The following is a 24029-nucleotide window of genomic DNA, read 5'->3' as shown; positions in this document are numbered from 1 at the left end:
AGAAATTCAGGCCACCGATTGAAATTACCACTTTGAAGAATCATGTTCGCGGAGCTATTTGCCAAAGTTACTTCCTCCTTTCTAGGCCCAGCACCAGACTCTTCCAGAGAGGATGACTTTTCCCACCTTGTCAAGGATTTGCGAAAATGGATTATGTCAGATTCGAAACGGAGGGCCGACTTTGAAGAGGCAATCACCACAGCACGTTCACACAATACAACGGAGATGCAGGAGATTCAATGCCTAGAAGATTACTTTCGATTCATCAACGACCAGCTACATTGGATACCAAGTGAAGCTGCACAACCGAAGGACATCCTCTCTCGGATATGTAAAGTGTGGTTCGTTCTCAACCAGCCCTCTGTCGCCGCTTATCAGGGCGCAACTCGGCCATCGTTTGAACCGGAAAAAACCCAACATGGCAAACTCACCTGGCTCTCAGACTGGATGGTGCGATTCAGCCAGGGAATCGGCGCATTTATGGATTCGCCTGCTTCTGCCGCGTCACTGGATACATTCAGAGCAAGCCCGGCGTACAATATTGAAGACTACATGGAACCTCGAGGAGGATGGAGGACATTTAACGAATTCTTCTGCCGCAATGTTAAGCCTGGCCGACGCCCCATTGCTGCCATTGGAGACAACACAGTTTTAACATGTCCCGCCGACTTCGTGTTTGAAGAACTTTATCCAGTCTCGGCGGATTCTACCGTGACCACGAAAGGACTCAAGTGGCGGATCGCTCAACTACTTGATGATTCGCTATACAAGAAGCATTTTGCTAATGGGACGTGGCTGCATGGCTTCCTTGACGTGAACGACTATCATCGAGTACATGCACCCGTCGGTGGAACAGTCTTGGAGGCCCGAACGATTGTCGGTCGGAACTATATGCAGGTTTATGCCACCAGCCTTCCAGGACCGAATGCTATGCCAAAGGGAGCTACACAAACGAACATAGGTAGTGACACAGCTGGCGCAGTGCTTAGTGTCCGCAACCAGACAGGCTACCAGTTCTGCCAAGCTAGAGGCCTGATTGTGCTGGATACAGGCGCTGGTCTGGTTGCCGTGTTACCTGTCGGTATGGCTATGGTATCATCTGTCATTCTTACTGCTGAAGTTGGCGCAAGATTGCATAAAGGTGAAGAGCTGGCGTATTTTCAGTTCGGGGGGTCGGATGTTGTTTTGGTCTTTGAGGATAGGCTAAAGGTTGACATCACTATGAAGCGGGGACAGCATTATAGGATGGGCGTGAAGATCGGTCATTGCAAGTGTTTTTAATTTTGAGTCGGACCTTCAGGACGTTCACATCTGCCTACCTTTTAGAAAAGAGCGCTAATCAACCCTGCGCTCTTGGTCCAATGCACTACAATAGTCGGGCTTACCAACTCATGCATAGATGAACGCTGCCAGCAGTTGGGAGAATCTGCATAGGTAAGTTTTCCAGTAGCAACATCATCCCATGTACGACATAGTTGAGCGCGGAGTTTCCGTGATTACAATTGCGGAATAATTATGCTAAATAAGAAGTATCTGCTCGTATATAATGAGATGTCTGTAGGATATTAATACGGGGTTCGGGTAATAAGTCTAAGCCTCAGTCGACCACCATAGATTTCTGATATTTCACATAATTACCCTCCCAGTTGAGTGTACTACACACCTGACCTCACCTAGGTAATGTTGAAGATGTATCCACAACTGTCGAGTTTGCCATACTCGACCCATCGGCTGCAATAGCCTCCGCAAAAGCCCGAGGGTGGTAACTAGAACTGGCATATGTAGTCTGAAAGCCTTGGTTATGTATTACATCCAAAGGCATGAATTCACCAGACTCGGGGGAAGTGGCGTGCATTCTCCAGCGGTCAACACCTGTTGCTCCATTCCAGCTTACCCAGAACGTGGTTGGGGAGTTTGTGGATGCACTGTATGTCCGAAGCGCAGGAGGGTCGCTTGGCTTTGCAGTCCAATTGGCCTTAAATGCACGGTAATTCTGTGCATCGGGGGATTCCAATGTAGCAAAGAATATTGCAGTGCCGTCCTCGGTATGCTCAGATATCGAAGGATAGAAGCCCCATCCGATCACAACGTTCTTGTTCGGCATTATTTGCGTGTTTCCCTGGAAAATAGAAAGCAGGCCATCGCCCGGGGGATTGTATTGTCTGAGTAATGTCGAGGTGTTCGTATTGTGGTCGATAGCGATAATCTTCCCTGATGAAGTGGATGACGTGTTTGTATGATTGTTGCTTGCATTATCAAAGAAAGAGAGAATTGTCGTGGTCTCATTCTCCTCTCGAAACCGGGCATCATGTTGATAGGAGAAATTGTAACCTCTCAGTTGGAAAGATGATTGATTCCCGCCCAGTTGCCAGATAATGGACCCGTTCTTGCCGGAGATTTTGTATATGCAGCTGGTATGTCTTGCAGATACAAGGTAGTCGCCGTCGTTATTCTTATCTACCGAATTAATGTGAAAATAGTCCCAAGCGCTACCATTAGTCAAGCCATCACCAACCACTCCGTCTAGCCGCAGAGGGGCGTGGGTAGCCGAAAGGGGAACGTGGTCAAGCGATTTCCACTCAAATAGGACCTTGCCTGTCTTTATATCAACCTCCTGGAAGACGCCGTTTATAACCCAACCATTTCCAGGACCTATGCCATACGCTGAGAGGTTGTAAGGTCCTGTCTGGTATATTGTTATGAGTGCTGTCTTGCCATCAATGACTCTCATTTCGTGTAAATCGCTTGGAAGCGTCCCATTCCCGCTTTGCACAGTGGTTGTTTTTTTGTAAGTGTCGTCTAAGATCGTATGGTAACCCCTTGCATATCCCTCGGTTTGCACTCCTTGATAATAGCAGAGGTGGTCTGATCCGTTATAAGGGCAAACATGGAGGTCATGGAAAATATCAGTGGCGGAGCTATTAGCCCCGCTCCATACAAGGTTCTAGACCACGTCAGAGCTGTCACGAAACTATAGCAGGGTAATGCACAAACACCAGAATTGTCAAAGATATAGGGCCCCGGCTGATCTACGCCATAGGGAGTGAGAAATAGATAGCCCGGGGTAAGAAGACTATCGTTTTTTATGCTGATATTGAAAACTGGGGCGAGGATATCCGGCCGCTTGCCATGTCGGATGATGGTTAGCATACTCTTGCGCAATCTGATGGGAGCTTTCACTGACAGACTGGAAGGACGTCGAAGTTGCGCAATTTACCACACGAACAAATGTGAAGATCCAAATAATCAGGCCATTCCTAAGAGATACGAGGTTGCTGTTCGGGTTCGAAGCCATGGTGACTTGGTTACAGGAAATCGCTGCCCTCGGCCATAAGTGTGTCGGGAGTGCCTGGAAGGATTTGATAGTGTAAACAGCGATAAGCCTATAAATGATTTGAAGAGACATCCCAGAGGATTAATAGGACGATCTATAGGTTGAGAGACAATAAGTCTTACGATTCGAGTATTACATCATGACTTAGTCCCTTAAACATGAATCTATAGTAGCTAGACTACATAGCGTGGAATAGATATATGGTTTAGAATGATTTAAGAATGTATTTGCATTTTCCGAACTTTATTTTCACACTATTCCTATTTCCTAGGTTATAAGGACACGTGGGCAGTCATCTCAAAATTGGTGGCCGTCTTTCTACATCGCAAGTCTGGTGAAAAATCGTGTAAGCTACATATCAAGACCACTTACTCTGGCCCTCAAAATGGGCAGCTTTGTGTGGACATAAGTGCCTACTCTGGTTGTGTTCAGTGACCGCCGGTTGAAGATAAGCCTAAAGTAGCTGAACTTAGGGTTTTGGCGAATCGACGGGCCATCATACTATTGGCGGGAAGTTCCCGCTTTGTCCGGTTCGGGGCCTCATTGGCTTCCCCAGATTCCATACGTACGCTGTTCACTTCCCTGTCATGGGACAAACCATGCGGATGCGCTAGACGCCATAATTGGCCTAGAGAGCAAGATTGGGTTTGTGGCTTTCAGCGACCATTCTGAAAATATACTGGTGCGGTGAAAGCCATCTCGATTACATCAACTAGACGCTTGCGGCTTACATGACCTCATCGCTATAATCCCTTGATTTCTCTTCAGCTTCTTCTCATAAGGCATTACATTTACACCTCATATATTGTAGCCTCTCACCGCCAATGACAATCCATGAACGAACGATAGAAGTAAGAGTTATGTATTACATAGTAGTATCCTACTCCCCTATGTTATCTAACCATGCTTTGGTGTACCGTGTACGTCACCGCTAGTTCATCCATTAGTTGTTGCGTTATGTATACTCTGGCGCTCGTCAGTTACATCCAAATTAGCTAAGGGCAAAGCAATGGTAATATACGCTGCTTGGTTTAAGCGTGTACCTAGTAATAGGGAACATGTCTATAATATCCATGCTGGCTCTCGCTTATGCCAACTGATTTATTGACATCTTAATGGAGTCAGGAGTCCCAAGAAGCTGAGGGAATCCCAATAGCCTTTAAACAGGGCCTGGATGACCTTACGGACATGTCCCAATCAACGTAATCTAGGGAAATAGTTTCTTCGCCAACGAACATGCCTAACGGATCGCAGGTGGACATTACAGTACAGAGAGGGAATGGGATGAGAATAGTGACTGATACAATTTATTTATTGCATATACTCACAGATAGCCTAGAGGAAAGGTGTCTGCTTCATATAAGATTCAAGGGACAAAGAACTATCATCATGCGCTAGTCCTATCAAGACATTCAACAGCAGCAAAGAGAGTAGTTCGCTTGACTTCACCAAGGGAATGGGTGCTTTATTCTATAATCCTTATCTAGAATTCAGGGACAGTGAAAATGACATTGTTTGACCCAGACGCCATCCACTCCTACAGTCCACGGCCGAAGCTATGAGCTTGCTGGAATTCAGTCTATGATGTTTTGAACATGTCGAGTAACGTGAAATATATTTGAATCAGGGAACGGATATTAAATTATATAAATATCAACTAAAAAAAGCATTGGAAGCCGAAACAAATTGGTAAATAGCGCCCCACTCCTAAGTGGCTTGTCCAGCATTAAGCCCCACGTAGCGTTCATCAATCCCGTCCAAGAAATTACAAAGATAACTTTTGACAACCATTTGCAAATCTCAGGGAAATTAGACAAGGGTCAGCTCCTGCGTTAGGGGAGTGCTCTTTCAGGCTTTGCACCCTAGAAATAGTAGTCTCCCACTTCAGAAACAATTCCGATTGCCGCTGTCTATTGCATTGTCAATGTCGAAACGAGAGATTCCTTTCGGTAGAAAGACATACCGCAATTACTGGGCTTGTCGCTTCCCCTCACCCACCAACCGTTTCCAGTCCTATACCAGCCACTGCGATTGTTTAGTAGGAATATCCGCATGAAGCGAAGAGAAATCTCTTACTTGTATTTGCAAATGTAGTCAACATGCCGATTATTCCCATACGATCCGAGCCTATCGCTTGAGTCGCAAGGATATCTGTAGTAAGGGATCTGTGAGTTCTTGCTGCATCGATCGTTGCGGTCGCGGTCGTGGTCGTGGTCGTGGCCGTGGCCGTTGCGGTTGTCTCTCTCCTCGACGGATTCAGCGCCAACGTCAGGTTCTGCAGCTGGTATGGCCAGCGCAAGGGGAAGTAGAACAGTGAGGATGTAGAGTGGTGACTTCATTGTTTGAGTTGATAACCGTATTATTATAGACTACTTGCTTTGATGCTTTGATGCTGATGGTCCTGATGGTCAGAGGTAGGTTGCTACTAGGGTCGACGTGGGGTTCTTTAAATATTCAATGTGCCTCCTCTAGGATGAATAGTAAAGCTCTATGACGACGAGCTTCGCCACAGTACTGTGGCCAGCCAAGCATGCCTAGAACGTGGAGCCCGGGCATAACATGACTCCTGAAGACCATTCTAGGCTTCCGATCACGCGTCGTCCATTGCTGTTGAGGCCACCAAGGCGGAGAGAGGGCAAGCGGAAGTGTTGCCAAGGGAAGCAATAGGCTTGGCAGGAAGCTGAAACTTGGTGCTGGAAAGTAAGTAGATGAACTGCCTGCTTTTGTTGTCTGGTTCAAGACAAAAACAGATGGTCTTTGGACGCAAAAATAGAAACAGTTCTTGGTTCAAATAAGCTCAAACTTAGTTATATACCGCCTGTTGCCAAGCCTCTAGTGTCGGCCGATCGGCAGTGGCGCTATATGGACCAAGCTGTAATGGTCTCATGGCCATGACTGCATTGTATTCAATATTAAATTAGCATTCTGAGTCGTGGTACACTATGAATAGCTTTTGCAATTATAGATTGAGTTATAGGACATACAGTCTTCTCTAACATGCTCATGAGACTTCTCTGAAATAATCAATAACTACCCAAGAAACCAAAAATATCCCTTCATATGGAGTCAGCTACGTCTTCATTGCGTATCGAGCGAATCAATTATCCATGATCCTATTAACATATTGGACTCATCCTCGTCATATGTTCTGCCAAGTGGTACATTCAAAATCGCCTGCTCTTGTTGCGGCCACGTCGCCACGCCAAAGTCATACGACACCGAACCTAAAATTAATGCATTGTTTTATGGATATCTCTATCTTGACATCCAGAGTCACAACACAATAGAAGTGGGGACTAGTGATGGCTATTGTGGTTGGCAGGCAGTCACTTCATACCATCTCAACCATTCTGTGCATCTGACAAGGTGCATTCAGACGCATCACAACCACTGTAAGACACGGTATTCCCCCACCAATCCAGCTTCACGGATGTCATCTGCAAGGCGAAGAAGATCATAATACCTGCCACCGCTATTCCAAAACCAAAGGAGAGGTCATCACGTAGGCATATATTTTCCACCATGCCGAGTATCCCGCTTGATGTAGTGGTTGACGATGAGTCCAACCACAACTGCAGGCCAGACAGCTGAAATTATAGGGAGCCCACATGACTCCTCCGCTTATAATTACGGGCATGTTAATATAGCGTATCCAGGACCTGGAGTAGCGCTTTGCGAGGAAATAGAAGGGGATGGGGAGCATAGCGCCGGTGAGGAATCCGTATCCGAGTGGCTGGTACATGCTTCCATTGTTGAACATCTGTTTGGGTCTGATCAGTTCCCATATTATAGATGCGCTGAAAAAAATTTGCGTGCCTTTGTATAGTTATATTATTAGATATACGAGATTAAGCGACGTTGACAGGTATGACCAAAGACGTACTTGGACATGTCAACCTCGGCGGCTGATCTTTCGTACAAACGTCGGGGATTTTTGCCATTTGCCATGCATTGATGCCAATAGTCACAAACGAAGCGATAATCGTTGCCCCGATCTGGGCTGTCAACACGGTGCGGGGAGGCATCTCATATAATGTCCTAATTTAAGGTCTGCCGCGAACTGTACCGACTGCGAACAAGTGACCGAGCTATATGCCTTGAAGGTCATGTTCGCGATCGGTTGTTTAGAAATTACGTAGCCGGCAATAAACTTCGCAATCATGTTGTTGCTGAGCTCGGTGTTTGTGACGACCTTGAGGATCCCAAGGGGGAGCCGTAGGACCAGAGAAACTCCCAGTGGGATGATGAGGCCCTACATTGGCAGTCCAGTGTTATATACCTGACAGGCTATGCAGCCCATTGCGAATGAGAGAGCCGGGATCGCCAAATACCAGCACTCTGGGACCTCCTTGTAGGCTCTCATCAAGCGGTTGTAGATATCATCGTATAAAGCACTCGGTACCTTCCGCTTAAATGCCGTGCTTATTCCGTTCATGATATCGAAGCGGTGATGCAGTGCCACATAGACAAGAACTGCAGGGCAGATGGCGAGTGGGCGGAATATACGATTGAGAGAGCCGCACTCATGTACGGTGGTCCGTAGGCATCATATTCCCTGGTGTTGAGGGTGAATTCTGAGTCAAGTACGCAGCTGACGTTGTAGACGTCGCCGGTGCCGTCAAACACTCTGTTGGAACTGATAGGCAGGTGTGCACTGTCCCAGACGTTTGTGAAATAGATTGGAACAACGATCAAGAATCCCGCAGCGAAGGTACCAAGCGCCCTATTCGACAGTGAGAACCACGGAGTCATCACGGGATCCCAAAGTAAGACAGAATATTCCCGTCAAACGTTGGCCAGTGATTTAGCCCCACCCCATCGATACTCCCGCAGATAATCGCCAGGGTCACGTTCATTGGCGATATTCAGGTGGGCCAGGTGAAGAAGGACAGGACCTCGAATATGTAGTTCGGGAACCAGAAGTAAACAAAAAAATACCGAGGGAGCAGTACAGAAAGCAACGATATCGCGATATCTGGCACCCATTCGCACTCTCAGTCGATCCACTGTCGCGGAGCGCTCTGTTCAGTGTGATTTGAGCCAAATTCACTGGCCACAGCATGGCTGGTGGAGGCAGACACGTCCGTAATTGTGGCCTCCCTATGCGATGTGGGAGCGACTCAGTCGAGAGAATTGACAGGGAAATTCGGATCCAACTCATGACGTGCACTTGTTTCCTGAGTTGCTGCAGGAGCTTTTCCTTTTCGTCGTTAGGGGAAGGGGCTTTCTTCTTCTCGGAGAGAGGCTGCAAATTGAGGTCGGATGTAGGGGTTTCGGATATGTCAACTGTCTCCTTTGATGGAGCTATTGGGGTTTCAATTTTATCATCATCGCGGACTTGGTTTATCTGCAACAACTTAGAGAAGAGACAAGGGTCAGGTTACAGACTGTCGCTCATCGGAGCACCAACATATACAATATCTGCATATATAATTTACAACTACAGTATTTGTCATAAATTATGTGGACAATCCTATGAAATCGCTTGCCAGATGAGATTTATGTAACCTTCTTCTAGTGATTTATCTACTTAATAGCACCTGTTATACTACCCATGGTTGTGCAGGTGAAGAGTATTGCTTGCGGAAGGCGGCCAACTGTTATCAAAAGAACCACAGAAAACTCTCCATGGCCCTCATAACAACAGGATGGACAGGTGTAGTGCTAACACATATCATGTAGGCCTAGGCGACTGGCGGATAGTAGCTGGCGCCGAACACGTCGTGTTTAGGGCTATCGGAATATTCTTCTGTTCAGATCCCAGTCACACTGCATTTGCACCATGGGCATACAAGATTCTAGTTTCTACCGACAACTCTAGAGCTTATGTTATCTACTGAGACCTGTCTGCAGTTTTGTGGCTGACTACATAAGGCAATGTGTAACATTCGTTGCAATACCCATGAAGAGCTGAGAGTTCCATTCCAGATTCGCTATTTATAGCTGGGTGCGGAGATGCTTGAGAACATCAAGTCACATCAAGTTCCAACCACTATCCCGCCGCCCTCCCCTACCCAAAAAGCGAAACATAAAAACGAGAGAGGTAGGTAGATCAAAAAAGCTTCCCGTAACCCAGCGCATCAGAATTAATATGGACTAACACTACAGCAACCCTACAACTACGGTAAAGGGCCTTTTTCCCTCCAACCCAAATGAATGTGTCCAAGGTGATCACATGTAACCTTTAGACCCTGGATCGAGCAGCGGCTGCATTAAAAAGTCATCATATGCAAGCTCCTCCGCTGTTGGCCGCTCATCCGGCAACCAGCGGAATATCTTTTGCAAGAAAGTCAGAAAGAGAGCGTTATCTTCTCCAGAGTATTGCCGCTCTCTCATCGCTAGCGTTTGCTCTGGTATGGGCACAGAGCCTTTCCAATTACCTGTAAAAAGAGGTCAGAGCAGCGAATAGTCAGGAGGAAAAATACGTACCTTGCATGTCCCAAAACTGCTGACATTTCCCACTTCTCTTCAGAAAGTCCTGAGGGGGAGGCCCCATTAGGGACACCATTTCTGCTAGGTGCTGTTCATCATTGAGGACATGATCTTTCTTTGCGAAGAAAAGATGACTGCTTTCGACTAAATCCCAAACCTAGGACGGTCTATCAGCGGGCAAATCAAGCATAGGGAGGAAAGAGACATCAAATAGTTAGACAGAGCACTTACCATGGTACCCATAGACCAGATATCCACCTTGGAGTCCCAACCCATATCTAAGATCACTTCTGGTGCCCGATAGATTCCAGGCATAATGTCTCCCCTCTGTTTTCCGCTGCCAACTCGAGCCTCGCCAAGGTCGGAAATTACAGGCAAGCCTGTACTAACAGGCAGCGGTCGGGAGAAGTAAATATGACGATCATCTAGAACTTTTCTAGCAATTGGTCTCGTCATCTCGTCTTCTTCAATCTGCGAGAAAATCGATGGATCCTCAATTCCAAAGAGTATATTATTTGACGAGATGTCTAAGAATATTGAGCATTGCTTCTCTAATGTTTTGATCGTGCACTTACCTGTGTGAATAACATTGTTTTCATGCATAAAAGCCAGTGCAATCAAGGTGAGTTGAATGCTCCTCTGAACAAGATCCTTTGGGAACTTCTTCTCGGGGAGCAAGTCACGAAATCCAGTGAAACTCATTCCAAGGGGCTGATAAATCAAACAAGTGTGCTTCCCATGGGGACCGACAACCTCAAACGAATCAAGGACTAGACGAACAAGATTTTTCCCAAAATGTTCACTGCATTTTGATAGATGCTCGGAAACCCCGATCTCATTACTAGGCTGTTGACCCTGAACACATATCTTTAATGTGTAAAAACTGTGGTCTCTGCAACTAATCAGATAAATGCGACGCTCTCATAACTTTGCTGGGTACTCACTGAAGATTCCGGCATAGCCAGGCTGTGGAAGACGTGCCATACCCGAGCTTGGAGACGACCTGATACCTTGCCGCAAAGACTTCACCAATATAGACAGGGTAGTATTGTTCTGCTACATAAAAGGGAAGTTCTTCCTCTTCTACTTTCTCTGAGGGGTCCAGTTTGACGAATCCAGATGCAGGAAATTGGCGCGGCCGAAGTGGTTGGGCTGAAGCCATAGTTCTTCTAATGATACCACGTGAAGGGGAAATGAAATTGCCAACAGAAAGTTTCAATGACACCAGAAACGCATTTGGACGCCGAAGGATTGCTGGCATGTTAAATCCTTATGGAACAGCTTCCTCATGGCCGTGGGGAGAGAAGGGGGAGGTCGATTAATAACAATTGGCTCGCGGCCACTAAACTCCAAGGGCGCCTAGTCTACGCGCCGAACTACGATGATTGGCTATAGAGGCGGCAGTCGTTACACAGGCAGCTTACAGAGCGGCATCCTTAACAGCTTCAGTCTACATTAGGCTTTTAAGGCACTTCCAAGGTAGACAAGCTGATATATGAGAAAGATCAGTTTACCTATGGCCAGCGAGATCAATTTGTTCTTCATGGACACTAGTCCAACCACATAGTCTTATGAGAAGACATGATAAGTCATCGTACTTGAGCTTCAAAAGGATGTGCCTACCATAATCCATATGGCAAAGGCGAGCAGCAGTCCTCGCGGTATCAGCTTCTCACCTATAAGTTAACCTGGCAATCCGACACAGACAAATAGGATGGATTAGCTTCGACAGGACCTACTATTCACGGCCACGACCTCGACCATACATAGTTCTTCCTGTGACAAGTGGCAATTTCCTCTCTAGAGTTCAAAACACAGACTGTGTAGAAGCCTGAACTAGTAGATTCTTTTTTCTCTCATGCGAGAATGAAACGCAAATAACCAAGAATAAGTGACCTGTGGTCAGTAATTTCAACATTCAAATTAAACCAAAAGCTGAATCCCACCAACATGGGCAAATATCATCAATCTTCCTGAAGAGTGTCTCAGCAAGTGGACAGCGTGGTGTATGTCTCATAACCCAGGTTAGACAGACACATGCACACATAGCCAGGCCATGATTCTCAGATACAGATCAAAGGGCCTGTATCCATAGGAATATTGCCTTTGTTAACCTGCTATGCGTTGCGCTTGTCCCAGTCAAGTGGGTGCACCATATTATCAACAGAGGCTTTGCCCTGAGATCCCTAATGTCCATTAGCTGAGACTTCCATAATAGGACAAGTTGGAGTGGGTTCGCAGGGTACCTTGAAGGCTGGGGGAACAGGTTGCTAAGAGAGAAAAGAGGCCAACAGCGAGGAACGATGTCTTCATCTTGTTTGATGCTTTGTTGTACTGTAAAACTGGATAATTTTTGTTGTTGAGACACAGGGATAAGGAGATCGAGTGGGGGAGATGAAGAATAGCACGACACTTGGATAGAAGTAAAGGACCTACCTACCCAGTTATTCTGTTAATGGAGGGGAATTGATAGCTTCCCATGACTACGTAAAATCATTACCTACACCGCTGATTTCCCCAGATCAGTCCCATGTAGCATTTCATACCCGCGAAAATACCAACCCTACATAAATACCATTAGCAGCCACCTGGGGACCTGGCAGCCTGATGATGGATGTCCTCCTAGGACTCTGTGTAGGCAACCGAGATAATGATAAGACCGCTACCATGATTTGACTGCCGACTAGTATAACTAGCCGCCACCTTAGAACTTCTGTCAAGAGATGGACGGCAGGTCGATGATACTAATTTTGAAGTGGCGTACCTTGCTTCAGAAAGAATATATTGCCATCTCGGCCTTTACCGTCCCTAGTGAGAAATTAATCTGGCCTCAAGAGACATTAGTCATAGATTTTTCTACTGATCTGTTGACCTGAAAATATTTTATTGCGAAGTAATAGATAGATGCAGGACGTAATAATTCCCGGAGGCATCGAAGATGCCTCTAACGTTATATATACAATGCCACCAAATCTACCACTGACGTACAAAAGCCTTCGCGCAAGCAGCTGCCGTAGCAGCAGCATATTCTTGCCATAGCTTATTCTTATGGCTATCTGCGTAATCGCAGCCACCCTTGATGATCACACAGGGAACCGTATTCCATATTCCCGCTCCCTCCATTTCAAACCCGATAATCCCCGCTTCCTGGCTGATTGCATCGCGATGAACTCCAGATTTGATGACGCTGTCCCCGGACGCAATCAACCCAATATGAACAGTAGGGAAGTAGCTCTGGTTCCGTCGCGTGCGCTGGACCAGTTGTGTGTTGTCGCATTCGAGCTCAGCGCAGGTCGCCTCGAGGGCCCGCTGGCAGACGGGATCCGCGAGATCAGTACAGTCTGCGCAAGTGCTGCAGACTTTCGCGCGATGATGCTGGTGGCGATAGTCGGGAGGGAACAGTTTGTCCTCCATTTCACCCGGACACAAGACAGGGTCATCGATCTCGGATAGATGCTGGGTAATCTGTTCTTGAAGCCTTCTTCGATGGACTTGAGTTTCTAGTCTCGCAAGCAAAGATGCTGTCCGTCAGTTTGGTCGACCCAGAGAATGTTCCACATCAATCTTTCGTCGGAACCCATCCGAAAACTGGCGACCAAAGTCATACTGCATGACGCCTTTACTGATGATCACGTCACCGAGGAGGGGTTCTTCCTTGTTCTTCTTGACCGGAACCCCTCCGCAGACTCCCACGAAATGCGCCAGCTTTACCCTCCGGAAGCTGCAGGCGCAAAAGGCAGCAACACTGGCTGCCGTCGGCTTTCCCATGAGCGGCTGGGGGGCCAGGACGACATTTCTGCCACCCATGACCCCAAGCGAGTACGAGTTAGGGTCGGTTGGGTTTCTATAGGTGAGTGATGGGTCGTCATCCAAGAATTGATCAAACAGAGAGAGTACAGCGTTGGCTTCGAGAGGTAAGGCACATATGATAGCGACCTCAAACTCATCCCGACTGACCCGGCTCCGAGAAGCATAGAGAGCGCCCAACTGTCGGTCTTGCCACGGCTTCTGGATAGAACAGATTGACTCTAAATCTTCGGAAAGCTTGGCCAGACTCGTCGGATTCGACCAGCTGGTGACTCGTAACCGCCGCCATTCTTCGCGTTGCAACTTTGCGACGATCTTGCAAACTCCCTCGAATTTCGCGCGCTTCAGCCACTTCATTTCGTCCCATGTCCACTTGGCTCCAGTCACCAAGTCTTGTTCCAGCGGCCGGACCGCGCCCATGTAGAATGCATTGACAAAAGTTTCATTAGCAAAGAGGGATTCGATACTGGTGTTTGCAAAAGGAAGGAAACGTCTTCCACTTGTCTGCATGTGAGTATTGGGTGGTGGACTTGCACTCCAGGATCGGAACAGCGGAAATTGGAAACCAGTCCTCTTTTTCGCGCTCTCGGTCATCCAGGCATACCCTGCGGGATGCTGCCCTTGGCGCCGCTATTGGCATATCGGCCATATTCGTGGCCAAATCACGCAACTGCAGTCAAAGTCGGAGCCGGTCTCCACGGAAGAGCAAGTCGCGGCAGTCATCGTTCTCGCAATCATCGTATATCGGTATCGCGCTACCAGCACTTAAGTCTGCGAACTTCAGATCTTCCTTCACAGCCAGTTCTGAGAATCGAAAGAAGCGGCGGACCAAGAAGCGCAAGGGTATCTCCTTCTTCAATATCTCGTCGTTGTCGGCGTCCTTGGATGACGATCTGGTATTTGGATCGGGGAACTCCAGAAGATCCCCCAAGTCCAAGAAGAACGGGAAGGAGAAGGACTCGGGTGACATCGACTCGGCTTTGTTGGGATTAAGTGCTACTGCGTCTGCGTTACCTACCGCCTCTCATCAGAGGACAGCAGCGAGGCGAAATTTTGGCTGGAAAAGACTCGAGATCGGGCTCATATGACTATACTTCATCTGCTATCAGCAGCAAGGTCTGGGAGGATCTTGATTCCGGAGATCAATCGTCCTCGAGTGTCCATTTCGCACCGGCTTTTGGGGAGACTGGCCGGTTTGGCAGTGACGATTCTCCCACTCGTACAACAGCAGGGCCGGAAAGCAACAACCGAGTGAATCGGTACGATAATGACTACCTTCGCCCCGTAGGATCCCAAGTTGGAAATGTGCGCCGCCACCAGAGTCCTCCTCAACCTAGAATGCTTCGACGACAAGGCTCGCTTGATACTTTTGATCGCCTCGCCTCACACAGGATTGGCGAGGACTTTCGTGAGCGGAGGAGTCCTACTAAATCCCTTGGGCGTCCATCCCCCTTTACTCAAATGAATTTCTAATTCTCCATGGCCATGATCAGGATTACGCCCCCATGATTAGTAACCTCTTTGTTAGCCTCCCTCTTGTGGCGGACCTGGCGTCCTAGGTGACAGAGCTGACTGCGCTCACTCGAGTTTCTAATGGGCGATCGTCTCGTGATATCTTCACCTGGTTGGATACTGCGCTGGACCCGTCGCTCTGGCCTTTATTATTTACAGAAACAATCACCGACCTTAGCATTGATATCGAAGGGGAGTATCTAACGTGGAAGGTACTGAGGACTCGCGAGAGAGTCTCCAAAGACCACATTGTTGGTGAGATTACTGGCAAGATTGGTCTTTTGCGAGACTATTGCCTAGATCCCAGTAATCACTGGCAGGAGCTTCATCATCCAGAACCTTTCGTATTCTTTCACCCCCAGCTCCCCATCTATATTGATTGTCGACATGAGGGTAGCATTCTCCGTTATGTGCGTCGCTCATGTCGACCCAATGTCACGATCAAGACTTACATCACCAACGAGGTGGAGTATCATTTCTGCTTCGTTGCCAAAGAAGATATTTCAGCTAACTCGGAGATCACAACGATGTGGTATCTGCATCCCCCACTCTTCGAGTCAACGCATGATCTGTTCAAGCAGAAGCCGAGTGACAGCGCCCAGGAAGTAGCTGCAATATGCTTCAGCAATGTGCTTGCAAATTTCGGTGGCTGCGCGTGTGAGCCTCCAGCCAATTGCCTCCTTGCTAGCGTTGATCGCCGGCGCCACACCGCCGTCCTCCCATACGACGCGGTTGTTGCAGAGCAAGAGTCTCTGGATAGGGAAAAGGTAGAATAATTAAAGTATCCGCGCAAGTGTAAGACTCGCATGCTCCGGAAGCTTGTACATACTGGCGCGATCCGTGAATACGGTTGTCCTTATGAAGAAGAGGTATGAGGCCCGTCACGCATTTTGTCATTAGAAGTGCTAAAGTCACCAAGATAACGTTGTGTATCATCCAGCTGGCTTTCCAAGCAACGAATTGATGCTATTATTGCGAGAAGTCGCGAAGTTGACCTGTGGTTTTTAGGGTTTAATGCACTTCTCCGATGTATATGCTCACGACCACGAGTATCGAAGTAGGGCGCCAAGCTCCGATAAGAGAAGGAGCGTTTAGGGCGAATTACAGGATGCCCCGGTGAACGAGACGACAAAAGTTGCGGTCATATCCTCGCATCTAAAAAGGACCAACGGGATCGGACGGATGACAATCAGGCCCTAGAGCGGACCTTGTTTGACAATACCAAACCGAAACGAAAGTCTGAAGGCCCAACGGCAGTCAAGAGGTGGACGACAGGTCGATCATAGTGACTTTGAAGTGCGTACCGCGCTGCAGCCACCGTTTCCTCCAGTTAGTCCACCTGACTTGATGGGAATATGAGCACCGAGGTCTTGCGGATGGTTTTGTTGTCAGGGCAGTCTCAAAAAATGATAGACATGATTTATTTTATATCACGCCACGGTTGACGATTCCTATTTCATCCCTTGCCTTGAAAAGCCATACCCATGGCGATATGATCCATATTTATGAACGAGCGTCAGATTGACCCACATATTTGCCGATTAAAGATAGAGAGCCTTCCATAGCCTTTCTGATAAAACTCAATAAAGGCAACTGGTTGTGATTGATTCGGCCCAGGCTACAGTGTTTTATGCAAGGACACATACTACATCAACAACTCTGGTGTGTCCTACACACCCCCTGCGAGTCGACAAACAATATTGTTGGATATGCTGATCATCTCATCCACAGCAATGCTTCCGCGCTAGGCTGCTGTGTTTCACATCCGACACTATGATATTCATGTGATCTATGAAAAGAATCGGCGCCGAACTCGCAGGCTGCTAAGTAAGACTGGCATGAATGTCCCTTGGACTGGAGTAAGACGTAAATACATGAGCTCTTCGTTCTCCTTTCAGTCCATAAATTCTATCGGAGCGCCATTGCCTATCTATATTATGCAATCCACAGTGAGCCGCGCGAATCCAGTTTGCAAACCAGCGTTTGAAAGCAGTGTACATACATGTGAAGTTGAATGTGGCCTAGGAGATTAGATTAATAGTACTGGCTTGTTATCATTGAGGTCAGCCCTTTTTAATAGCATTAGGCCACATCATGATTATATGTTCTTCGGTATTGCGCCTGGTTTTCTGGCAGACGCCCAGTTTCTAGGTTTTTGCGTGGACGCCTGTGAGATTATATTCAGTAGCAGTCAATCCCACCACACTAGAAGAATAAAGGATGCATATCTGTCGCAAAATCACATAATATTACCCTTCATCTCATTTCTCAAGGAAGTACTTATCTTTGCAAAGAATTACCTTAATACCACTTGCGTCAATGTCCTGCTTGATATTAACTTCCTGACTACTATCCGGACGTCTCCGCTGCGTTACTATCCCAGGCTCGAACATCGTCATCTTTGGAAATGCTGGTAGGACCCAGGGAAGTTGCCAACTTGCTTTGTACCATACTGTAGAGCCAAGCGATTAATTTGGTGTAGACGCACCGCATAAACTGGAGGAGAAATGTCTTCCATGGTTCAACAAGACGAAGGCATCCGACATCTTCCTGATTGTCAGTGGTCCAACATTAAGCAATCATGACCAACTCTCAACATTACTCAATGTACGCACCTTAGTTATATCTACCCCTAGAGAACACCCTAAGAGAATGTGTTGTTGACATATCATATTTGGGTATTGTTCACCATGAAGCACTTTCCCTTGCTTTGGTTGATTCTCGCGGCCAGAACACTCTCTGAGCCCGTTCAAGTCCCTTTCCAAGATCCTCCAAGCAGCAGGATTGCACCGGATGCCACAGGTGTCATTAGCAATCCTGAGAAAGTAAAAGACCAGACATACGACTACATAATCGCCGGAGGAGGTCTCACAGGTCTCACGATCGCTGCCAAGCTTCTTGATCACCAGGACAAGTTCAACGTTCTGGTGATTGAGAACGGATACTATGGGTCTGAATACGGTCCCATCATCGACGACTTGAACACCTATGGTGAGATCTTTGGCAGCACCGTTGACCATGCCTATGAGACCAGCCCCCAGATCCACAAGCGGGTTGAGATCATTCGGTCCGGTAATGGCCTCGGAGGTTCGACTCTTATCAACGGCGGAACGTGGACGCGTCCACATAGAGATCAGGTCGATTCCTGGGAACATGTTTTTGGAAATAAAGGCTGGAAGTGGGACAGTCTGAAAAAATACATGGACGAGATTGAAAAGCCTCGAGACCCAACAAAGGACAAGGACGTGACTGAAGGCCATCACCACCCTTATAACCCGGACTGCCATAACTCCAAACCTGACGAAGGCAAGGTAGAGGTTGGCGCGCGAGATCGAAAGACCAATTGGTCGCCGCTTATCTTTGCGCTAATGCAAACAGCCAACGAGACCACTGGCGCGCCATACCAGCAGGACCTCTGCTGCGGTGTTCCGTACGGCGTGTCCATGTTCCTCAACACCCTGACCAAAGAGCAGGTCCGCACGGATGCTGCGCGGTCGTGGCTGGAGCCCGTGCTGAGGAACGACTCCTCTAAAAACCGCATTACCGTCCTGACCGGCCAGCTTGTCGGCAAAGTCAATCTCGATCTCGACTCGACTGAGAAGGATGAGCCGAAGTACAAAGCGAAGGGAGTTGAATTCGGCACCCACCGCAAGGAGGGCTGGAGCTTCAACGTCACGGCGAAGGAGGAGGTTCTCCTCGCTGCTGGGTCGACTATCTCCCCTCTGATCCTGCAATATTCAGGCATCGGTCCGACCGATGTACTGACGAACCCTAAAGTCAAGATCGAACAAAAGATCGACCTTCCTGTTGGCCTCAATATGCAGGATCAAACCACAACCACTGTCATGGCCCGAACGACCCCGGAAGGCAATGGGCAGGGCCAAGTCGCGTACTTTGCAACCTTCGAGGAGGTATTCGGAGAACATGCGGAATACTACAAATCGCTTGTGAACCACAACGAAACACTTCGCGAATGGGCCGCTGAAACCGTCGCCGGAGGCGGATTCCACAACCAGTCCGCTCTGTTTCTTCAGTATGTCAACTACCAGAATTGGTTGCTTGGAAAAAACAACGTCTCCTATGCGGAGCTCTTTCTTGACACCGACAACCATATCCACATTGACCTCTGGAACCTGCTGCCCTTCACGCGGGGATACGTCAAGATTCTCAACAACGACCCCTACCTGCGTAGCTTCGAATATAACCCCCGCTATTTTCAAAACAAGCTCGACCTCTACGGACAAGCTGCGGCATCGAGGCTTGCACGTAAGCTGACCCGCTCCGGGAAAATGAAACAGTTCTTCGGCGAAGAGACGTTGCCAGGGGAGCTGCTGCCCGATGACGCGAGTCTGGAAGACTGGGCGCGCTATGTGAAGCAGAACTTCCGCGGCAACTATCATGGTGTTGGGACATGCAGCATGATGAAAAAGGAACTAGGGGGTGTCGTGGACGAAAATGCCAAGGTTTATGGTGTTAAGAACCTGCGCGTGGTTGATGGCTCTATTCCCCCTACCCAGGTGTCTTCGCACGTGATGACGGTGTTTTATGGTATGGCCGTGAAGATTTCTGGAGCAATTCTGAAAGACTACAATGATAAGAAGTAAGTGCATGTAGCTGCCGTTACGTGAGGATTGCTGATGTCGGGGTACAGAGGAAAGAGTTCTAGCCAACTGCCGGTGCAGGCTGACTTGAGATAATCCGGCAGACGAAAAATAATGCAGCAAATAAGGTTGTTAACGTCTTTCCTGTTCTACCTGGCCGATGAAGAAAGTCCGTTTAAAGAGGCACCCTCAGGTATATGAATTCACGAAAGTCGAGTTTGTTCTAGGTATAAAACCTACTGGCTATACAATCTTATTATTACGTCTACCCTCCTACAACTTTAGGGTGCTATGCTACTTAAAAGTTCTGTGACTCGAGTGGTAGCATACTTCAATCTCGTTAACCCCGCTTCATAGTCGTTCATAACTCACAGTTCAAACTGGAGTGGCATTGTTACTACTCATAGCATTACTAAGCTAAGCAGAATATGACCCTATTCTAATTAAAGGATTGAAGGAGCAAACAAGCAAGGCAATAGCTTGCGGATGATTGAATCTCTAACAGAGTCGACTCTCCTTGTTTTCTAGGGTTAGGGAAATAGACACCTCAAATCTCAGGCATATAAGCCATCAAACCCTAACAATCAGGCAGCCGTCAATTGGTGTCAGCACAGTCAGCATTTTCATCCCTAAGCTTATGAACAAATATCTATTATCATATCTAATTCATCATTGGAAATACAACATGTTCATCCCTGACACTATGCACAAACGTCTATAATCATACCCAAGTCATCATGTCTGATCCTCTCAGCCTCATCTCCAGCAAGTGCTTCCACCGCCGCGTCATTCTCGACACAGCATATGGCCCCCTCACCATCACATTCGCCGACATAGGCTGCGCCACAGGCCCCGCGCTGCTCTTCCTACCGGGTATGTTCGCCTCGCGCTATCTCAGCATCCCTATGCACGTAATTGCAGAACGCGCCGGAGTGCGCCTGCTCGTGGTCGACCGGCCCGGAATGGGCGCGTCGACTGATGTACCACTCGCCCAGCGGATCGCCGTCTGGGTCGATATGCTACCGCGCCTGCTGGCCCACCTGGGTATTCCGCGCGTCAGCCTTGTTTCGCACAGCGCTGGAACGATCTACCTGCTCAATACCTGGGCGCATTGCCGTGAGATTGTGAACCCGGTCGTTACTTTCTTAGGTATTTCAACCCTACCATCCTCTCTTTCGTTGAAGAAGAGGGACAGAAATAGATACAGAAAAGAGGACGTATTGCTCAGTATGCTGTTCTAGCTCCTTGGGTTGATCTCGCCCATTCTCGCGTTACAGTAATGCAAATGGCCCAGTACGTGCCCACCAAGGCGTTTGCAATGTGGCATCTCATCCCGCGCTTCTTCGTAACGCAGGCTGCGCCCGTGCTGGCGTCAAGCGGGGCTGTCGTCCGCCGGATGTCTTCACAGAGCAGCGAAGCGGCGGACCGCTCATTCCTCGATGCTAATTGGCGGCGCGTTGAGCGTGATTATGGCGTGCCACATGCTGAACAGGCGGAGCTCGCGCGTCTTGCCCTCCGCTTCATGTATGAAGAGGACACGGTCGGGGCTAATAGCGAGGCCTTGCAGTGTCTTCGGAAGGGCGATGGTAGCAGCTGGGGGGCCTGCTCAGACTACGCTCACTGTGTGCAGACGCTGGCGGCCCGTGGACTGTCCACAGATGGCCGGGTCAGCGTCCGGACTTACTTTGCTGCCAAGGATGCCTTGGTGGGCAGCCGGGGGCAAAAGTACTTCGAGGAGTGCTGGCGGGCTCCCGGGGTGGAGGCTATTGACTATGTGTCTACGACGATCGATGGAACGGATCACGATACTCTGGTGCAGTCAGTGGAGGTATGGGAGGAGATATTTTCTTCAGTACAGGAAATGAGTAGTCATGACTCGTAATATCTTGGCCAGGCTTGGGCTACATACCTCGTGGCTGCCTCGAAGTTCTGTATGACCTGTTTGAATGTAGCAGTGGATATTATTGCTTTGTTACACAGCCCAGCTTCATGTATTTTCCGCCTAGCTGCATGCCTCTATGCGGAGAGTGGTATACTTTACACCTGTGTGACCAATGACTAGATTAGGACAGGTTATGTTAAAATATTATTCTCCCCACACATACTATTACGGAGATTCTCAGAGCAGAGATCTAGAGAATTTCGATACTGATATCATGATTGGCTGTGATGCATGTAAATCAGTTTTATATCCTTGATTCCGTGTGACATGTGACTCTTGCCGTGATGCGGCAATCTGCACGCACAGATAAACTTAATCGAAGATCAAACCTAGTCAGTCTATAGCGTACGTGGCTCAATCTTGGGTTATATTTCCGACTAACTGTTCTAGCTCTTCATCAGCGAATCATCTTCAATTGACCGGGAATGTTGCATAAGCCCATCAACTTCGCACCTGAATTAGCTGTTTTAAAACTATGTATATATATATATATATGCATAACTAGAATACCTATACATAGCTATGCAAGGGAATCGCTTGTTTATCCTCAAGGGTAACCGAGGAAAAAAAAGAGAGTTCTATCTGGTAGATGGTGCAAAGGCTCAGCTAATGTGATATCAGAGAGGAGCATGCAGTCGGTGTAACATATGGTAGGAGGCGGTGGAATCACTCCCACCTTACCACTGATTGCCTGGTGGTAGATGTCACTCTGTCTGTAGAACTAGGTAGGTAGAGACTAATTACTATAATATAGAATGTAATGATTAACACTGTGGCCATGCACAAAGCAGGGTTGTATTAAGAAGCTAGAATATAGATTCAAATGTGGTATAACCCTTCTTCTGTGAAGTAATAAGCCCTGTACAGCACCAGGAGCAAGTCAGTCAATCTTGGATTCAATACAGCAGAAGTTATTTATGATTCTGAGAGAGACTGTTTCGGAGCAGGAGACTACTGTGACAAGAATATCTAGGACAACTTCCAAGTGTGTGTAATTAGGAAAACTATAGATCTCTTTGCAGTATTTGCCCTAATCTGTGATTGCTTTGCAAAAGAGTTCTCAGAGAAGGTTAAAAAGGTTGTGAAATTGGCATCAAAGTGCTTAGTGGCTTAATAAGTTTCAACATGATATCTGTCCAAAGTGTAAGTGTCCTCTAATTCAGATGTTGGAAGAATCCACAGAACAAGTCTGCAAACTAACGCCAACTAACCAGAATATTACTTGAATGTAATGATTAACACTGTGGCCATGCGCAGGGTTGTATTAAGAAGCTAGAATATAGATTCAAATGTGGTATAACCCTTCTTCTGTGAAGTAATAAGCCCTGTACAGCACCAGGAGCAAGTCAGTCAATCTTGGATTCAATACAGCAGAAGTTATTTATGATTCTGAGAGAGACTGTTTCGGAGCAGGAGACTACTGTGACAAGAATATCTGGGACAACTTCCAAGTGTGTGCAATTAGGAAAACTATAGATCTCTTTGCAGTATTTGCCCTAATCTGTGATTGCTTTGCGAAAGAGTTCTCAGAGAAGGTTAAAAAGGTTGTGAAATTGGCATCAAAGTGCTTAGTGGCTTAATAAGTTTCAACATGATATCTGTCCAAAGTGTAAGTGTCCTCTAATTCAGATGTTGGAAGAATCCACATAACAAGTCTGCAAACTAACGCCAACTAACCAGAATATTACTTGAAAGCACTTCATAGACCATTATGTTGAGAACGTGCTTATTTAGAGCTCCTGTGTTTCTCTTTTTCAAAGATTATTAGCTGTCTTTTAAGAACGTTCGAGAGACCAAAGTCAGGCTAAGTGGCAGCTTCGTCGCGGCCCTGGTCTGACCCAATGGAGTTGATGGCATTTCGATCCTGCTTAGGGTTGACGCTGTTGTTTTCCTCCTTGGGAAGGGTCTTCCCTTTGCATATATCGGTTATAGGTTTCCCCATGCTGTAATGCAAATGCAAAGGATGGTTGTCTCAGTCAATGCACCCTATCATGAGCCTTAGCTTCTTGAATCATCTGGAGTAAATGTGCTATATCCATCTGTGATAGGATTCTTCCAGCTGCTCAGGCGAAGGCTTCTTCAGCGGTTTTAAGAACTTGTAGACTCATATGTCCTGCTCTTCAACCTAAATAGAGCAAGAGTAGTAACTAGATCCGCTCCTATCTTAGATTCTGTCTCCGGAAGCAATCGATTGGATGGAACTTGACTCTAATGTACAGGAAAGGAGAGCTGAGAGGGTTTACCAACAATGGGTGCATTCTGGCTACAGAGCGGGAGAGAGTCTCCTAAGATGAACTCGTCTTCGCCGTGTTTGTGTCTTAATTCACACTACTCAGTTCTATGAAGTGATATTGATTGAGAGGGGTTTCTCAGTTAAAATACATATGAGTGGACTTCTTGT

At 47.5% G+C, this 24029-nt stretch overlaps 9 protein-coding genes across 9 annotated transcripts; 4 read left to right on the top strand and 5 right to left on the bottom strand.

Annotated features, from left to right (window-relative positions):
- Positions 1-42: 42 nt before the first annotated feature.
- ALT_1433 (phosphatidylserine decarboxylase) lies at positions 43-1281 on the top strand (the record flags this gene model as incomplete). Its single annotated transcript, XM_033562261.2, has 1 exon — positions 43-1281. One exon carries the CDS (start codon positions 43-45, stop codon positions 1279-1281), a length of 1239 nt encoding a protein of 412 aa, XP_033418152.2.
- Positions 1282-1669: 388 nt separating this feature from the next.
- Positions 1670-2731, bottom strand: ALT_1432 (arylsulfotransferase family protein; the record flags this gene model as incomplete). The annotated part of the gene is made up of 1 exon (XM_033562262.2): positions 1670-2731. One exon carries the CDS (start codon positions 2729-2731, stop codon positions 1670-1672), a length of 1062 nt encoding a protein of 353 aa, XP_033418153.2.
- A 2675-nt stretch (positions 2732-5406) lies between these two features.
- On the bottom strand, positions 5407-5673 carry ALT_1431 (uncharacterized protein; the record flags this gene model as incomplete). Its single annotated transcript, XM_033562263.2, has 1 exon — positions 5407-5673. One exon carries the CDS (start codon positions 5671-5673, stop codon positions 5407-5409), a length of 267 nt encoding a protein of 88 aa, XP_033418154.2.
- A 3832-nt stretch (positions 5674-9505) lies between these two features.
- Positions 9506-13180, bottom strand: ALT_1430 (uncharacterized protein; the record flags this gene model as incomplete). Its single annotated transcript, XM_089599164.1, has 5 exons — positions 9506-9714; positions 9764-9923; positions 9998-10293; positions 10342-10477; positions 12755-13180. The coding sequence occupies 5 exons, from the start codon at positions 13178-13180 to the stop codon at positions 9506-9508; spliced, it is 1227 nt and encodes a 408-aa protein (XP_089456310.1).
- A 114-nt stretch (positions 13181-13294) lies between these two features.
- On the bottom strand, positions 13295-14083 carry ALT_1429 (uncharacterized protein; the record flags this gene model as incomplete). The annotated part of the gene is made up of 1 exon (XM_089599163.1): positions 13295-14083. One exon carries the CDS (start codon positions 14081-14083, stop codon positions 13295-13297), a length of 789 nt encoding a protein of 262 aa, XP_089456309.1.
- A 166-nt stretch (positions 14084-14249) lies between these two features.
- Positions 14250-14543, bottom strand: ALT_1428 (uncharacterized protein; the record flags this gene model as incomplete). The annotated part of the gene is made up of 1 exon (XM_089599162.1): positions 14250-14543. One exon carries the CDS (start codon positions 14541-14543, stop codon positions 14250-14252), a length of 294 nt encoding a protein of 97 aa, XP_089456308.1.
- Positions 14544-14876: 333 nt separating this feature from the next.
- Positions 14877-15861, top strand: ALT_1427 (uncharacterized protein; the record flags this gene model as incomplete). The annotated part of the gene is made up of 2 exons (XM_089599161.1): positions 14877-14981; positions 15133-15861. The coding sequence occupies 2 exons, from the start codon at positions 14877-14879 to the stop codon at positions 15859-15861; spliced, it is 834 nt and encodes a 277-aa protein (XP_089456307.1).
- Positions 15862-17775: 1914 nt separating this feature from the next.
- On the top strand, positions 17776-19689 carry ALT_1426 (GMC family oxidoreductase; the record flags this gene model as incomplete). The annotated part of the gene is made up of 1 exon (XM_033562267.2): positions 17776-19689. The coding sequence occupies one exon, from the start codon at positions 17776-17778 to the stop codon at positions 19687-19689; it is 1914 nt and encodes a 637-aa protein (XP_033418158.2).
- A 734-nt stretch (positions 19690-20423) lies between these two features.
- On the top strand, positions 20424-21568 carry ALT_1425 (alpha/beta fold hydrolase; the record flags this gene model as incomplete). Its single annotated transcript, XM_033562268.2, has 2 exons — positions 20424-20835; positions 20928-21568. 2 exons carry the CDS (start codon positions 20424-20426, stop codon positions 21566-21568), a joined length of 1053 nt encoding a protein of 350 aa, XP_033418159.2.
- Between the last annotated feature and the right edge of the window lie 2461 nt (positions 21569-24029).

Source organism: Aspergillus lentulus, assembly GCF_001445615.1.
Source record: "Aspergillus lentulus DNA, contig: Alt04, strain: IFM 54703, whole genome shotgun sequence".
In the NCBI taxonomy this organism is placed as follows: Eukaryota; Fungi; Ascomycota; class Eurotiomycetes; order Eurotiales; family Aspergillaceae; genus Aspergillus; species Aspergillus lentulus.
This window is presented reverse-complemented; position numbering and strand designations above follow the sequence as displayed.